The following is an 18632-nucleotide window of genomic DNA, read 5'->3' as shown; positions in this document are numbered from 1 at the left end:
GTGGACTCTGGAGCCCCGCCCCCCAGGATGCTCATGTGGACTCTGGAGTGGGCGCTCACCTTCTGCGCCCCGCCCCCCAGGATGCTCATGTGGACTCTGGAGCCCCGCCCCCCAGGATGCTCAGGTGGACTCTGGAGTGGACGCTCACCTTCTGCGCCCTGCCCCCCGCCCCCAGGATGCTCATGTGGACTCTGGAGTGGACGCTCACCTTCTGCGCCTGCCCCCGCCCCCAGGATGCTCATGTGGACTCTGGAGTGGATGCTCACCTTCTGCGCCCTGCCCCCCGCCCCAGGATGCTCATGTGGACTCTGGAGTGGGCGCTCACCTTCTGCGCCCTGCCCCCCCGCCCCCAGGATGCTCATGTGGACTCTGGAGTGGGCGCTCACCTTCTGCGCCCCCCCCCTTACCTTCTGCGCCCTGTTCCCCCCCCATGCTCATGCAGACTCTAGAGTGGGCGCTCACCTTCTGCCGCTGCTGTATGTTGGCCACGGTGTCAGGCTGGAAATCGAGCTTGTCTGTGCGGCACAGCTTCCAGTAGAGGATGACGACGATCACGGTGACCACTAGCACGGGGATGACCACGCCAACCACGACCCATAGGTTGCTGCTCTGTGACTCCGGGGACGGCCGCTTCACTCTGTCCACAGCTGCAGATGAGCAGGGCAGGGAGAAAGGCTCTCAGCAACGCGCTCTTCACTCATTTGCTGGACAGGATGCGCCTCCCTCCCAGAGACTCGGGGGCTTGCCATCCAGCTCAAGACGTACATGCAAAGGTTGCACAAGGAACACACCAGGGATCACGATGACACATATGTATCGGAGGACAAAAGCTTGGCTGATTCTAGTCTCCCGGTGTCTAGCTTATTCTTCTAGCTCCAATAACATCTCATGAAATAGTTCTGTACAACCTCATTCGAGACGGCTCTCCTCCAGTGTGAGAAGAGAAGCTATGTGTTCAGACACAGCTGCGGACACCATATCCAACGGAGCTCTGGAAAAAGCGTAAGCTGGAACCTGGAGACCCGGGAAGGAAGCTCTCCCCATTCACCAACTCACTCCCCTCCCTGTCCTCATCCACTCGTGTTTACTGACGGTGCCAGACACCCTTCTATAGGTGAGATGTGCTCATGAAAAAGCAGACGAAACCCCTCAAGGGGCGCTGGGTCTAGAGGTGGGAGGGAAAACTACCAAGAAGTGAATCCCCAAATAATGGTATTTGCTTCTAGTGCTATATACCAGAGGAAACAGCCAGAGAGTTACTGGTGTAGAATAATCTTTTTGTGCAGTACATGAATGAACAGAAATGGGTCGATTTCAGTTATAAGAGCTAGCGGGACAAGCCCAAGCTACGGGCCAAGCTGTCATGATTAGTAATAAGTCTCTGTGTCATTACTAGGGAGCCGCCGGTCCCCACAGAAATATCCGACTACAAGTTACAGCACCACAAAAGAAAAGGCAACTGGGCATGTCCACCTCAGACCTGAAAACATGACAGAGATGGTGCTGTTCATAGCTGCACTTACACAACAGCTACAGAGGGGAAGCCCAAAGCCACCAACACTCGAATGGATAAACCAAAGGCGGGTATATCCACGCAGCAGAGTGCTATTCAGCTTTTAAACAGGAAGTGGGTTAGGTTAGTGCCCACCCCTGCCTCCCCGTGACAACACTCTGCTCTTTGCTTCCAAGATGGTTCCTCACTGTTCTCTCACTGCCCCTTCATACATCGAAGTCTCAGCTTTAGATGCTGTGCAGCTAGCTCCTCGTCGTTCTGCTCACCCCAGCTTCCAAGTCCTGTCTTTTCAAATGCCCCTAAATCATGACCGGAGGGACTAAGCCATACGCTCCCTCCTGTCTCAGTAGCTAACACCTGCTCAAGGATGAAAATACATCTGCTCAGAGCTGGAACAACACAAAAGACTGTACTTTTACTGAAGAGTCATTGTTTATTTTTACTTCTCATGTATAAGAGCTCTGCCTGCATGCAGTACACTCGGGGGTCAGAAGAGGGTGTCAGATCCCCTGGAATCGGAGTTACAGGGGCTTGTGAGCTGCCATGTGGGTTCAGTGTATCCATCCCGGGTCCTCTGGAAGAGCAGCCAGTGCTCTCAACAACTGAGCCACCTCTCCAGCCCCCACAAAAAGTCCTAGAGAAGTTCATGTTTACCAGGGAGAAAACGAGATGTGTATTTTAAAATGTGGCCTGGATGGAATGTACATTATTAGTAAGCTCATTTTGCCTAAGAGCAAAATAACGCGGGCATGGTGACGGAGCGAACTGATACTCCTGCCAGTTATAATCTAGGAAAACCACAGACAGACAGACAGACAGGTGTCCTCAAGGCCCCGTGACTGGCCCTGGTAGGGAGTGAGGCTTCTTCTCCCAACCCTGGAATCCCAGGATGTTTGCCCCACATGGCCTTGAGCGTCCTCAGGTCAGGAGACTCGTTGGGACACATCACAGACAAGGAAGGAGACAAGCAAGGGTCAACTAAGCTTTTAATACAATGAGTGAAGTACACCTTGAGGAGGGGAGGCAGGTCACAAAGGCTGTCTGAGTCTTTGCTCCCAGGGTAGACTCAGGGTGACACCGTTCCCAGGGGAGGACGCGGGACCCCATGTGTACGGAAGCCAGGCTGCGCCTTTTCGGGTCCTTGTTGCGTGCATGTTTGGTATGGACAGCCATGTCAAGGGAGACGATACACGAGTGTGCCATGCAGAGTTCCCTGTGAGTGCTAGCCAAGCTGTACAAGTCCTACTACGCTCACACAGGCCTGGAACCCCCTGTGCAGGCTCACATAGTGGTCATCTGAACTTGGGGGGGGGGTTCACAGCACGTGTGTGGTCCAAGTCATGATGTGAGTTTTAGAAGGAGGAAATGGCTCACCACGTTTCACAGGTGTTAGTCTACCGCCTCTCGGACCGTGTTCACCACCTTTGGTTTGTCTTAGCTTGGGGCCAGCCAGAAGCTACTTGTGGAACTGTCATTATTTAATAAAGACTAATCTTGTAGCTCTGTGGTCAATGACAGGCACTTGAAGGATCGTGGACTCACTTGCTGATGGGCCAGTATGTGAAAACCTGCACCCCACCATTTCCTAACTCCCTGCCAACCCCCAACAGAAAGGTGGCCGTATCCTCGAGAAACCAACCTTGTATAAAACTCAGAGGGAAGCAGCTCTGTCATCGTCCACCTCTGGCTCTGGACGCTGCGTTAGGAAGTACTTCCGTGTTATTCCCTCGCTGACTTGAAACAGACCCCACTAATACGCAGTCATCTCTGGAGCACACAAGTCTACTGACAGCATCACGTCCTCTCTCACACCACCGTCCGTCAGGGCACACAGCAGCACTCACCTCGGTCAGTCTCCAGGGACAGGAACTGACTTCACCAAAGCCTTTACCAAAGGGGTCATTTCAAAGGTACTGTTTAACGGCTGGGCTGGAGACACACCTCCGTGGCTAAGAGCACTGTGGCTCTTCCAGAGGACTTGGGTTTGGTTTTTAGCACCCACAGGGAATTGTGTATTATGCCAACTCCAAGTTCTTACAAGTGTTCATTTCAAAATTACGTCTGAAATGGAAACGTCTTAGTGGTCATTTCTGACTGCATGTTTACATCTGTCTGGGGTGTATTTGTGAACGTCAGCATGCCTCCACAATGACATTTTTACACGGGGCCATCCATCTACGTTTTTAATCAACATACTGATGAAGGGAGAAAAAAGCTTACATTGTCTCCTACCTGTCCTCACTAAAGAAAGTTCTTCAGGATTCTCTGATGTCAAGACATCTGCCTGTCTCTCCACTTCGGGAAGCAGGCCATCCCACACTACCAAGGACTGCTCTGGATCATGGGGAGAAACACCCACACTAAGACAGCAGTCTAACTTGTAAAATCACATTTAGAGAGTTATGCTCTCCATGCTGCTCCTTAGGTCTTCACTTCAAATACACACCCCAAATCTGGCAGTTGGAAAAGAGGTATTGAGAGCAGCCATTGCCAGAGGGCAGGGCCACGTACCTTCCAACAATAACAAGAAATATCAAACACGCCTTTCTAAATGCAGAGTTGTGTGAGGCAAGGGTGAGGGAGAAACAGGTCTGAAAGAGGGTAAGGATCAAGGGACTCCTTTGTGTTAAAAGACCCCGAAGGAAGCCAGTCAACTCAGAGGGCACCTCCCAGCTTCCTGAGTGACTCACCATCCCCACCAACACGCATGGTGGGACGTGGAAGATTTGGGAATAAAAGCAGAATAGGTGCATTATTTTACCTAAGACGGCTTTCAAAATGAAAACGCGTACGGGGGTAGCGGGGAGGATGTTCGTGTTGGTATAAGGTCTGGAGGCTCACCAGCAACTCCATGAATATGGCGTGTGGGGCAGGAAAAAGCAGCAGCAATGGCCACAGTTCCACAGATGGAAATAAAAACAAAGAGGGCCTCAGCAAATAAAGCACAAATGAAGCCACACAAGCCCTGATGGCCTGAGCTGGAACCCCAGAGCCCCATAAAGATGGAAGGAAAGAACTGAGTCTACAAAGCTGTCCTCTGATCTCCACACATGCATCATGGCGCGCGCGCGCGCGCACACACACACACACACACACACACACACACACACACATGCAGTGTGTATTCTATGATTTATGATAAATCAATTTAAGAAGAAATACGAGAAAGTCTCAGCCAACGGACATCAACCACTAGCATCTTGCATAAACACTACTTCAGGACAAGGTTTTAAGACATTAATCTACTACACACAGGTCAGAACGCTATAGTTCAGAGCTCACTCTCTCAGAACACAAGAGGCTTTGGACTCTGGCAGGGCTATCAGAATAAAACTCTTGGACTTACGCTGGGCAATGGCACCTTGAATCCGGTACCCCAAGATGATGGCCGCTCTCTGGAGGTCTACCTTGTTGATCAGATCTGAAGACTGGGCTGCACTGAGTCTCTCTCCATCTTGATTCTCCACAAAGTAGATGAGCTGCACCGGATTGTCAGCTCCCTCCAGCCTGGACACGTTCACCACCTGTGACAGAGTCCACCAGCATCAGGGAGGCTGCCGGAAGCCCCTTCCCAGGGCACTCAGCCCCTCGTGAGTGACTTGGCATTTGTCCCAGTCCTCTGACAAAGCTCATTGCCACTTCCAGAGTCCCAGAATCTCCTCGGCGCTCTCCACTGGCGAAGACGGTTACAATGGAAAGTCCTTCTGTGTAGAACAGCAACTGTACTTTGTTTTGTTTTGATGTCTGTGCACAATGCAGTGCACAGAATAGCACCGGACAGTCTGGAATCACAACTGAAAACCTCCAACAAACTCACCATGTCATGTCTACCTCATGCTAACAGGTCTGGGAACTCTATCATAGAAATCACATTCTCGGGAGAAGACACTTTCATGAAAGACTCCGAAAACTGTCCAGGCTAGCAGGGGCCATAGCAAGGTCTAACTCCAGCATTCTTTCTAGAGGATGGCTTATCAGACTTATATCGGGAACCACAATATGCAAGGTCAACCACTGGGGTGACCAAGGATGTCTGTGTTACACAAATGTGGCCCAATGAGGATACTTTGAAAAACACAGTAAAAAAAAAACTGTAAAGAATAAAATGAAACCCTCTGGAAATTCAGCCAGTTAAAGAAAACCACTGTAAGGACTTAAGCATACTTCCCTGTTGTTCCCTCTGAATTCTCTGTCACTTCAGGGTTGTTCTTCACGATCCTCTCTTAGAGCCTTTCTGGAGCACATTGCTACATTTACTAGTTGTCTAAACTGCTGGAGAATACTCTAAAACATAAAGGCTTAGTCTTGACCTGCTCCCTAATTCCTAGACAATTATGTTGGCTCATTATTTTCTTATCTCTTTTGTTAACTGGGAGGGGGTTGAAACTAGGTCTCACTCTGCACCGCTGGCGGGCCTGGAACTTGCTATGCAGACCGGGCCGACCTCTGACTCTTAGATTTATCTGCCTCCACTTCCCTAGTGCTGCGATTAAAGGCATGCACCGCCATGCCTGGCTCTTTTGTTAATTTTTAAAACGGCACTTACTTGCTTGTGTGTGCATGTGTATGCACGTGTGCTCGTGTGTGCATGTGTGTGCATGTGTGTGCACGTGTGTGCATGTGTGTGCACATGTGAGCACACGTGTCCCTCCTTGCACAGGTGGGAGTCAGAGGAAAACTTGCAGGAGTCCATTCTCACTTTCAACCACGTGAGGCCTGGGACTCAAACTCAGGCCATCAGACTTGGCAGCAAGTGCCATCTCTCTAGCCCTTGTTCAGCATTCTCATTTCCACAAGTAAGGCTCAGGCGAAGAGCCTTGAGCTTTTGTACACAATACCTTTTATGGAGGCCGAAAACAGAGAGTGGCCTCTGGGCAACCTGTCAGGTGGCATTGGTCTGAGGAAGCTTGGTTACCTTCCACAGACCTGATGATGCTCCTACCTTAAGAAGTTTGAGTATCCAATTTAGCGCCTGATCACCCAGGGTTCTGGTGCCCTGTAGCTGTTTTATATGCACACACTGAATAAGGCAAGGTCTTCACGACTCATTTTGATGTTTACTGTTGTATGCTTACTTAATCAATGGGCATTTATTAGTAATTTTCCTTTTTCTTTCATTAGCTGTTGTTTTTTTTAAATGTCTTAGTATTTTGGGCTGGAGAGGCGGCTCAGCGGTTTAAAGCATGTACTGCTCTCAGGGATGATCTGAGTTCAAGTCTCAGAACCCATGGAGGATGGCTCACAGTCAACTGTGACACCAGCTTCAGAGGCCTCCACAGGCACCTGCACTCACAGGCACACGCCGTTACACACGCACATACATAACTAAAAATTATAAAAATAAATATTTAAAACCTTAGTACTTTGTAAACAACTTCCCTAGTGTACTGTACTTGGCAAGGAAACTATTGTGGGAGCCCAAGAACCACATTTTCTGGGTGGGGAACGGAGACAAGGCTGAGAGGGACACGTTTGGTGAGGGTGCTAGGGGACAAGAACACTAGGCGAAACTGGCACCCTGACCTGTCCGTGTCACTTCCCTACCTTGTTCTGGACACCTGGTTACCACCACCCCACCCCACCCCCCCGACCCCGTCCCACCCATGGTCACCCTTCACTGCTGGGCTCCACCTAGTTCTGGGTCTCTGGAATAGTCTTCGAACCCCATTTTCTGTGATCCTCAAGTCTGCAACTGATTGGTAAAGAAAGAAACCACCACCATCCACACAGGGGCAGGAATAAAGCAGCAGCTCCACGCCCGAAGCTCTGCGAGTGTGTGCGTCTTTAAAAAATAGGTCACCTTTCAATTCTACCAGATCTGCTTCTGCGGCCTGCCTGCCCGATGCCCAGAGAGCAGACGACTTGGGGTAACAGAAGACAGTCAGGCTGGCGGGAGGAGGCGAGGATGCAATTTCTGAAGAGAGGGCAGAAAATGCCCCTCTGTCTGCGTAGGGCTCCCTCAGGTCAACGGTTCATTTCTAAACAAGTTCAGCTGCTAGTGATTTTAAAAACTGCTCCTCAAAACAAAAACAAAAACAAAACAAAAAGCAACAACAAAAAAGAAACAAACAAACCAAAAAAAAAACAAAGCCTTATGGTGATATAGGAACCCGGGGTAAGTTTCCTACTACGCCCCCTGCAGTCCAGGGCTAGGCCAACGAGGCTAAGGTTTCTGTCTGGTCCCTAAGACCAGACAAGACTGCCATGTGCACGCTAGACTTTTCCCTGCTCCCTGCCCTCCCTCAGTGAGTACCTGCACCATGCTGTTCCCGGCGGCCACCGTGGCCCTCCGCCACATTCTTCTCCTGGCGGGTACCTCACTGAGCAGCTGGGCCAGTTTGCGCTCCATCTCTGCTGGAAACACATCATTATGGAGCTGCTTCTCCACTACGCCCAGGAGGACTGTGTTCAACAAGAAACAAAGCACTCAGCAAGTCAGCATAGACAGGAACAAACAGTGCGCGCGCTGTGTGTGTGTGTGTGTGTGTGTGTGTGTGTGTGTGTGTGTGTGTGTGCGCGCGCCGCGTGCGCTCGAGCGTGTGTGTAGCCTGGGTGTGTGCACATGTGCAAAAATCCCATACAAGATTACCACAAAACATTCATTACTAGACAGGAGACTTAGAGGGAAACTAGATGGTAACAGGGTAAAGGGCCCCAGAAGAGGCCCGAGTCTATGGCAAACTGAAGACGAGAAGTCCCAGGAAACTCAGCCATGGGAGTTCTGAGCTCACAGCATCTAGCTAAGATCAGACGAGCATCCTGTCGTCCGGGCTACCTCAAACTTTTGGACAGTCTGAGTTCTTATCTTGTCTCTGGACGTCCACTTACAGTCTCCTTTGAGGAGATGGGATCTGCCTGCTTCTTGTTATCTGTATCAGACAAAAGTATCTCAACAGATAATCAGCTTATCCTCCAGTTGATGAGGAAACAGCCTTTGAGCCAAACTGGTCTCAACTCTCTCCAATGCTAGGCAAGTATGTCCCTTCAACAGTCTGAGGTCTGGAAAAGGAATCTAAGCAATGTGGCAAAGAGTTGAGTCCCACACAAGGCTTCAGAGCCCATAAATGGTGACTGTCCCTACTGAGACACCCTCTTTCCTTATGACTGGTCACAGGCTGCTTGCACACTGGCACCTGGGACTCCTAGCATTCAAGGACCAGGTCAGAGAGCTTTGCGCTGAAATGTCACGTCCTCTGTCTAAATACATGGCACTATCTGTGGGCTATCAACCTGGATGTGCCCAAGTCTGTCTAAATACCTGACCCTGGTCATAAACTACTGTATCCATCTAGCAATGCTTTCAGGAAAAAACTATTTTCAGCCTGCTTCATCCTACCTCAGGTCAGGAGACTGCGGATTCCAGGAAGACTCTGCCCTGGACTTGACGCAGGAATGTAAAAGAAGCCCTTTCTGTACCATAACTCAGTGGGACACATCCCCATAGCGCAAATCGAATCCCTTTTGTCATTCATTCTCTGCCAAGAATTCAAAGTACATCTTGTCCTCAATTCAGGAATCAGGAAGGGAAGCATCATTCCCCCAGAAGTTCGCAGACTTCTTACCAGATAGGTCTCCAAACATTACATAAACTGAACGTACCTGTTCTGACCCAAGAGGACTTCAGTAACTGGGATAGGTTGAGCTGTGGGTACTGGAAGGCTGCAAAAAGGAAAGAGTTGGAAAGGGAGAAAAGCCTGTGAGAAACATGTTTTCACTCAGGAAGGCAAGGGTCGTGGGAGCGTGGGGTAAATCACCACACATCACCACCCTACACTAAAGCATTCTTCCAGACCCCCAAATACCAAGAGTGTGAAGACAGACAGGCACCAGTTCCTGAGTCCCTAGGGGAGGGAAGGATGAAAGCAAAGAAAGGCGATTCTCTGGCCTCGTCACGGACCACTGCTTCCCACACAGGTCCCTGCAGCATCCCCTACATATGCGGTTCTAGAGCAGAGCGTTTCTAAGCTGTGCTCTTCGGAGCCAAGAGCTTCCTCGCAATGCGTCAGGGTAAAGCGAAGCAGTTCTGCCTTGCTGGGAACTGTCTCTGGGTACTTCTGCTTATTATTTTAGCTGTATGTACACATACTGTACAAAAATCCAAATTGTTATACACAAATAACTGCATCCCCATCTACTTGTCTATATACATATCTTTATGGTTTATTATTTATTCTGGGTTGTGGGTTTGTTTTTTGGTTTTTGTTTTTCTGAGACAGGGTTTCTCTGCATAGCCTTGGCTGTCCAGGAACTGGCTCTGTAGACCAGGCTGGCCTCTAACTTAATACACAAGAGAGTTCACTCTTTCTGGCACCCAGTTTCATTGGTTTGGGGAAAATGCAGCATTGCTAAGCATCCCCAAGTGAGGACCCAGAGTTTCATTCTCTAGCCAGCCCCCCTCCATGCCCCTTTTGGAGTCAAATGTCCTCCACCTTTCCCCATCCCTGTAGTTTAGGTTCTCTAGAACCTACACTGTTTATAGTGCCCCTCTGTTCCCAAAAGCACACAGGAAAAGGAGGCGCAGGGGCAGAGAACTGCTCTGGAGCCCCCCCCTGGGCTTGAGAAGTCCTGATTTTATTCAGGAGTTCAGTCAAATATGTCCTATGGAAAGGGAGGGCCCAGTGAATGCACTGCACATGTCATTATGAAGGCAGGCACACAACTCTAAACACTCACTTAAACCACGAAGACTGCAACGCTGAGAGGGAGCCCTACCATAGACCCTGGGTGCCTGTGTCAGCATGTGTCTGCAAGCTGGATCAATGGGCCATTATGGTTGGAATTTTATGATGGAAACATTGTACCTGTGAGCCAGCAGGACCACAGGAAAATTCCTCCCTCCATCTGATCCCAATCACTGACTCCCAAAGCACTCTAGAACTGGCTCTCTCCCTCTCCCTCTCTGTCTCTCTCTCTCTCCCCCCTGTGTGTGTGTCTGTCTGTCTGTCTGTGTCTCTCCCTATCTTTCATTTTCTGTTTTTTGTTTTGTTTTATTTTGTTCCTGTTGCTGTTGTTTTTGAGACAGGGTTTCTCTTTGTAGTCCTGGCTGTCCTGGAACTCGCTCTCTAGACCAGGCTGGCCTCGAACTCAGAGATCCACCTGCCTCTGTTTCCTGAGTGCTGGGATTAAAGGCGTGCACCACCACCACCCAACCAATTGGGTCTCTTGTTAGAGTTAAAAATATTTTAAAGTAGAGATCTACCAATGAAAACACTGGAATCCCGTCCCCCCAGTGCTCCCCCCACCCCCCACCCCCAGCCCAGCTGGTAATTACTCACGCTCTGCGATCTGCAGCACCGGGTACCCCAAGTAAAAGCTGAACTCCACCACCGTCAGGTTCCGGAGTAGATCGCTCACCTCGGACCCATTCAGAAAGCCGTGTGTGCTTTTAACAGCAAAGATAATATTCACCGGGCCCCTCCGAGGAGTCGCCCTCGAAGAACCAACGGTGACATTCACAATCTGAAAGGAGGCCAGAAGGCGTGGGACTGAAAGCCTGACCGTGAGATCTACCGAGAGCTCTCTGATCAATGTTCTTCAAAGGGGGTAAAGGGAAAAGATGCTTTATGTCTTAAAGACAGCTATGCTGTCCAGGCCTGGAACTTCTTACTTCAAAGCGCTGGGATTACAGGTGTGGGTAAAATCCTAAAAGAAGAGGGGCTGGCCTTCTAACCTTGCTCGTTCTTTGAGAGGCTTTAAACACTGTTTATGGGAAATGTTTTTTACATTTAAGTGAAGCATTGACCGCATGCATTCACAGCCCCTCCCTACTCCGCCTCCAGCCCCGAATCCCCTGAAATAACAGTTAACTGAACAAAGGGCAGTAAATCCACACCACAGGGAGAACGGAAGAAACCCAGAGGTTCTGTCAAATCTCTAAAAGATGAAGGAAGGACAAGATGGTGCTGAAATAAACCAGAACAGAGAGAAAGAGAGAGAGAGAGACAGAGACAGAGACAGAGAGAGAGAGACAGAGACAGAGAGAGACAGAGACAGAGAGAGACAGAGACAGAGAGAGACAGAGAACCAAGAGCCTACACCCACACCAGCAAAGGCTAAAACACAGTCTCCTGGGGGCAGGGGGGTGGCTGGGGAGGCTCCCTGGAGAGCGCTGAAGACCTGAGACCAGAAATAGGTTACAGAGCAGGAATCGGATCAGTTAATTAAGAGGAGGCAAGCCAGGAGTGAACTGCCTTCCTCTTCCTGCCGAATCCCCACCCAGGCCAAGGCAGGCACCAGCAGTACCATCTCCCTGAACAGCCCAAAGAACTACCCTCTGAGGAAAACGAGCCCCTCCCAGAGGAGACCAGAGGCCTCTTGTGGGTTACAACCCTCCTCAAGGAGGGCGGGAGAGAAAGGAGTGTGCACCACGCCACGAGAAACACTCAGTCGGGAGGGCTCCGGTCCCCTGAGCTCGCACAGGGCGGGACCAGCCTGCTTATTTCTCTCTGACCACAGCTACACAGTGCTGTAGATGGAACCTCACACTCTGGTGTACTCTGCTATACTCTCCCCCAGCTCCCAGGGAGCAGATGACTTCTCCCATCAGCCTGACACAGAGGAAGCCTCCACAGCCAAAGGGGCCAGCCAGGCCAACGGCCATAATTAACCCCAATCTCCCTCCCTCCCCACCAACCAACCTCCTACATACAGAACAACACTACAAAGAAGACAGTCGTGTACAGGAAGAACGCAGAAGAAAACCTTTCTAAAATCCTACTTAAGGTCCTCAGAAGGCTACTTGCTAACGTCTCAGCGAAGGACGCAATGAAAAGGAACAAAGAACGATGCAGGGAAATAACCAGCCAGGAATATCAGTATGAATGGACACAGCTGAAGACAAAATTAGTGACTCAGAGGACAGACTTTCCAAAATCTCTGGCAAAAAGCGCCGTGCCATACGAAGAAAAATTAAGAAGCACAAAAAGTGAATTCAGGAGTGCCGGATTCCTGAGGTAATCTACATTTCAGAAAGGGAGCAAAGAGTAGGGGTGTGTGCCACATTATAAGACATCAGTAGTCTGAGTAGAATATGCATGAAACCAGTCTGCTGATCAAAAGAATCCTCGATGTTTAGCCAGTGGTCCTCAACCTGTGGGTCTTGACCCCTTCAGGGGTCCAACAACCCTTTCACAGAGGTCACATGTCAGATACCCTGTGTTATCAGATACTTACATTATGATTCATAACAGTAGCAAAATTACAGTTACAAAGTAGGAATGAAATAATTGTATGTTTGGAGGTCACTGTAACATGAGGCTCTGTATTAAAAGGGTCACGGCATTAGGGAGGTTGAGGACCACTTGTTTGGACAGAGACGCCGCATCCCAAAGAGCCCCATTAAACAGAGGTGGAGCATCTCAGGCATGAAAACTAAAGTGTCCCAAAGCCCAAAACATCTGGAGCATCATCAATGATGCACAAAAAGTTTTAGATTTCAGATCATTCCCTCTTTTCGGGTTAGTGAAACCAACTATGCAAAATATTCCAAACAAATCCAAAAGCTCTGTCATACGAGACAATTGCGGCACCAAGCCTTTCTGATCTAGGATACTCAAACTGTTGAAAACAGAAAGTGTATTCAGTACTGCCTCATTGACCGTGCAGCCAAGATCGTTCCTGTATAGATGGAAACATTATTGGATTTCCTGCACACGACCAGCCCTTCAACTCACCCCATCTGACTCTCTGATTCGCAGTCATTCTGAAATCTCTGATGTCACACTGTAGACTCCCAGGCCTTACCAAAGGTCAGCCCTGGCCCACAGGGGCCAGGTTCCCGCCACTGGAGGATGGACACACCCCTCCCGGCAGACAGGATCTATGTAGCTCTGGCTGCCTTGGAACTAGCTCTGTAGACCAGGCTGGCCTCGGACTCACAGAGATCTGCCTGCCTCTGCCTCCGGAGTGCTGGGATTATGGATGTGTGACACCACACCTAGCGCGGAGGACAAGGCATTCTGCCCCGTGGTCAGGGGCGTTCTCACCTGTACTGTGAGGTTATACGCCCCCTGGTGCTTCCTCACTTCGAAGAGAGCGGTCATCAGGCCTTTCTCGATGCTCTGGGTGAAGTTGCAAAAGCCAGTATCCACACTTGGAGGCACAAACTGAAGTACTGAAAAGAAACACAGCAATCGAAGTCTCGTGAACCAGGTGTTGCTTGAAGACCAGTAATGATGTGTAGGGGAAACACGACTCCGCCATTAGCCATGTGGCGCTCTAAAGACCCATAAGGATGTGGAAACCAAAGGGCGGAACCGCACCGCTAACCACACCCACTTTGGGCGTGACTAGAGACAGGGCCGCGGAACTACGCCACTAGCCAGGCCCACTTTGGAGCGTGGCTAGGGATTGTGTATGGAGGAAGGGAATAAAAGACTGAGCAGCAGAACCTCCCGCCCTCTTTTCGGCTTCCAGTTCGGCGGTGGAAAAATACTCGGCTCATCTGGGTTGCTTGTTTTTCTCTTGTGAGTAATTTCTACAATACTTAACTATACTCTCAATAAGTGTGCCGTTTATCGTTGCAGCATCAATGATGGGAGGAGTCGGTACTGACAGGGTCAGGAGCATCCACCGTGTGAGGGCTAGCACCAGGAGGCGGTGCTTTTGTCTGTTAAGACTGACTGACTTTTATTTTACGTGTATGGATGTTTTGCTTGCATTTATGCCTGTACTACACGTGTGCAGAGGCCAGAAGAAGGCACAGAATCCTCTGGAACTGAATTTACAGATGGTTCTGGGCTACCATGTGGGTGCTGGGAGCTGAAACCCAGTCCCCTGAGAGAGCAACAAGCGTTAACTGCTGAGCCATCTCTCTAGGCCCCAATATTTTTTCTTAAGATAGCCTTGTAAAACATACTTTTTGTTCTTAGTTAACACAGTAATTTTGGTGAGTGACAGGAGTCTGTTTTCTTCTGCATTGATTTCCTTCTGCGTATGTATTTGTTCTATTGGTTGATGAATAAAGCACTGTTGGCCAATAGGGAAACAAGACAGGTGGGGCTAGGAGAGGTGGGAGATTCTGGGAAACGGAGGCACAGTCAGTCACCATGTAGGTCACAAGAGAAGTAAGAGGTCCGGACCCTTTCTCCGGTAAGAGAAGACCACGTGGAAAAAATACTCAGATTAGCGGTTATGGGTTAATAATTAAGTCAGAGCTAGCCATTAAGAAACCATAGCAAACGGCCAACAGCTTCATAATTAATATAGTGTCTCCGTGTGTTATTTGGGGGCAGAGACAGCGGCGGGACCCAGGCAACTGGCAGGAAAGAGTACACGATACACTGAATATTTATGGTTAAACTGTAACATTTCAACACAAGTACACAGTGATGTACCTGTTGCTCAGAAATGTATTATTTGAGTCAGCATTGTTCAAAATCGTCCCTACTGGCTATTTTTAAATACACAGCTGGGGGCTGGAGAGATGGCTCAGTGGTCAAGAGCATCGCTTGCTCTTACAGAGAACCCAGGTGGATTTCCAGAATCCACAGGGCAGCTCACAACCATCTAACTCCAGCTCCCGGGAATCCAGTGCCCTCTTCTGGCCTCTGAGAGTACCATACATACATGGTGCAGAGACACATGTAGGCAGAGCCCCCACATACTAAAATGAAAGTTTTGAAAACATTAAATGTACAGCCAGTGGTTGTTGAGCAGTCCTCCTACTGTGTCACAGACACAAAGTTACCCCTACCCAGCTGTATGCTGGAGGGTTAGCCTTCCTCGCTCTTCCTTTCCTCCTCAGACTGTGTGGAAATCACTATTCTACGCCCAACTTTCAGATCTGCTTCCACAGGGTGAGTGAGAACACATGCTACCGGGCCTTTTGTTTCTGACAGCTCACTTTGTATAGCGTCCCCCCAATTCCAGACATGAGAACTGAAGGATTTTGTTCTTTGTGGCTCGATGGTATTCTATTATGTGCCTATGCCACAATTCTTCATCTGTGCATGTGTCAGTGAACACACAGGTTGACTGCCTAGCTTGCTTTCTGTGATGCAGTTGCAAAGAGACACAAGTGAAGACCTCTTTCCAACATACTGCAATACACAAACCTACATACACATGTGTGATCACTGGCCCATGAAGTAAACTTCTAGCTTTCTGCAATGCCTATGTAATCACATGATCAGGGGTGAAAGACAGTCTGAGCTATATAGCAAGACCCTGTCTTCAAAAACAAAGCAAGCAGAGCCTGGGAGAGATAGCCCAGCAGTCGACAAAAATTCTTACTGCTTTTGCAGGAGGACCTGGGTTCAGGTCCCAGAACCCACAACAGGTGGTTCACAACATCCTGTAACTCCAAATCCAAGGAATCTGATGCCCTCTGGCCTCTGTGGTGCACATAAATTCATCATAAGTGCGCGCGCACACACACACACACACACACACACACACACACAAAGTAAATATGTGTGTATATACATATACCAACAAAAACAAATCAGGGCCAGCGGAGTTGCTCAATGGATAAAAGCACTGATGACCTGAGTTTGATCCCAGGAAGTCACGACGCAGAAGGAAAGAAACTGCTCTCACAAGTTATCCTCTGACCCCCATGTCTGTGCACGCACACACATAAATAGATGCACATGCGTGAGCACATGTGTGTGTGTGTACACGCGCACACACAAAAACACAGTACATGTGAAGTCAACTTTCTCTGTGTCCTTACCACCCCCCTTACTCCTGTGAGGACATCATCACCACTCCTTACACCTGTGAGGAATGCCATTAGTAATTTCACAGGAACTGCAACGAATCTACAGATCAATTTTTCTTTTAAAATTTTTCTTTAACTTCTTCCCCAGGTAATCCATCTTTTTCTTTTTCTTTAGGGTCTGTTAGAGAGCGACTGTGTCCCCTTAAAGCTACCATGCTGTCTTGTTCTGCCATCTGCCTTGTGGCCCTATATTAACATTGGCATGCCTGCTGGACTCCTGGCCTCTGTCGCTTTAAAAACACGCTTTATTTTTAGTATGTGAAAGTGCGGCGCGACCACCTGTGGGGGCCGGAAGAGAGGGCTCAGCAGCCATGAGCCTGCTCAATACAGGCGCAGGGAGTCCAATCCGTGTCCTCCGGAAGAGCAGTGAGCACTCGGAGGTGCCAAGCATCTCTCTAGCACTGCCTCTGCCACCTTTATGGGACGGCTTCCACAAGGAAAGACTTCTTCCTGCCGTGTGGATAACAGTGTTCCTTTGCTCCCCGGTTCAGTGTCTGCAAAACTCCTCCCCTACAGTCAACACAGGCTGTGACTCCAAGTGTCCTAATGGCCTAGGATGCAGAGGCTATGAGACTTCACCACCAACTGTGGGGTACATTGCAATTTCCACAGACTGTGGGGTACACTGCAGTTCCCACAGCTCGTTTAGGGCAGCGGCTACCCCCCTGGATCGAGGGGTATGCCCCAACATTCCTGATAATAAGGCAGGGTGACTCTCGGGGCCTAAGGGAGGCAGAAAGATCTGGTAGGAAGAGGGCTACACACTGGATTTACTTTGAGGGCATCTCTGGGGGCAAAGCTGCTTACGGTGGGCTAACAAGGGCTTCCCAGGGTCACAAAGCAGGACTGTGGGTTCCTGAGACAGGGCTACTCAACTGCGTCTTTAGGATACAGGGTGATGCTGACTGATTGCTTCCGGGAGCCAAGGATGAGTTTTCTAAGCTTCCTCTCACAGAGATGTAGAAAGCCAACTTTCTTACCACGTGAACACGTGCAACATGAAGGTGACTGGCATGCTTTTGAGCTCAGGGGGACTCAGGATGCTGAGACAGAGAAATCACTTGGGGCCAGGAGTTCAAGTCCAGCTAAAAAGCTACACACTAGAAGATGTAACTCATAAACATTCCAAATAAATATAATATTTACTACAGATGACTCATTAGGTACATGTAGGTGAAATGATATGACATTAAAACATTTTTTGTGAGTTTTGTGTTTGAGACAGAGTTTCTCTCTAACCACTCTGGCTGTCCTGGAACTCACTTTGTAGACCGGGCTAGCCTCCAACTCACAGAGATCCACCTGCTGCTGCCTTCTGAGTGCTGGAATTAAAGGTGTGCGCCACCACCACCCAGTTCATTAAAACATTCTTGAGTCCTCAAAAGGGTTTTACCAATTTTTTTGCTTGAAAACTGGCAAAAATCTTGATTACTTTTCAAGCTTACTAATAAGCATGTGTGAACTTTAGTATTGCGTATTGTACTTTTGTGCATGACTGAAAATGTCCATAATGGAAGATTAAACAGGGTTTAAGCGGTTACTGTTAGCTGTAGGGAGTGTGATGACATGGACAGGCGTGCACCTGTGGTTAACAGTCCTTTTCCTGTAGATGGACAGGCTAGGACACATGAGTGAGGTTTTATGGTCCTCAAGATGGACTATGGAATAACGTGGGGAGACGAGAATGGGAGCGAAGGCAGAGAAAGTCTGACTGAGAACTGAAAACTGTTATGATTGGGGAGATAGTTCAACCAACAAGGCGCCTCGCCTTGCAAGCGCGAGGCCCTGACATCCATCCCCAGGCCCCGTGAGAAAAGTCAATCACGGTGGTGCCTGCACTCACGGTGCCGGGGTGGCCCGGTGAGGAGAGATCCCTCGTTGCCGAGCTCCAGGCCAGTGGGATAGCCTGTCTCAAAAAACAAGGTGGACAGCGTCCGAGCAAAAACTCCCAAGTTGTACTCTGGCCTCCACACGCATGTGCACACGTAGAGACCACATAATGTCACATGGGGGGGTTCGCAAAACTACTTTGTGTAGCTCTGTATATGCTTGGCTTTTTTCATACTTCTAAAGCAGCTGTTGCTGTTGTTAAGTAACAGGCCCAGGTGCAGCAGTCCAGGAACAAAGTCTTAGCTACTAAGAAGGCCACATCAGAGGGTTTGCTCAAAACCGAAGTTCGAGTCCAGACTAGGACCATAGCAAGACCTGTCGCAATGAATTAATGGATAATTTTTTTTAAATACCCAATTTAAAAATTGTGAGGTTGTACTTACTTTTCTGTATGTGGGTGTTTTGCCTGTGTGTGTCTGAGTACTACCTGTGTGCACAATCATCAATTTGTACATGTATTGCACGTGTGTGCACACGTATGTCTGCACAGGCACACAATGATCAAAG

At 49.2% G+C, this 18632-nt stretch overlaps 1 protein-coding gene across 1 annotated transcript in view; it reads right to left on the bottom strand.

Annotated features, from left to right (window-relative positions):
• The window catches only part of Kiaa1549 (KIAA1549 ortholog), a 129463-nt gene that overhangs the window by 50434 nt on the left and 60397 nt on the right, over positions 1-18632 (bottom strand). The window contains 6 exon segments of the mRNA XM_040728537.1: positions 463-647; positions 4860-5037; positions 7767-7915; positions 9113-9172; positions 10789-10972; positions 13498-13625. Coding sequence (XP_040584471.1) covers positions 463-647; positions 4860-5037; positions 7767-7915; positions 9113-9172; positions 10789-10972; positions 13498-13625 — 884 coding nt within the window.

Source organism: Mesocricetus auratus, unplaced genomic scaffold (assembly GCF_017639785.1).
Source record: "Mesocricetus auratus isolate SY011 unplaced genomic scaffold, BCM_Maur_2.0 Super-Scaffold_100019, whole genome shotgun sequence".
Lineage (NCBI taxonomy): Eukaryota > Metazoa > Chordata > Mammalia > Rodentia > Cricetidae > Mesocricetus > Mesocricetus auratus.
The sequence above is the reverse complement of the archived record's forward strand: the minus strand, read 5'-3'. Positions and strand labels throughout refer to the sequence as shown.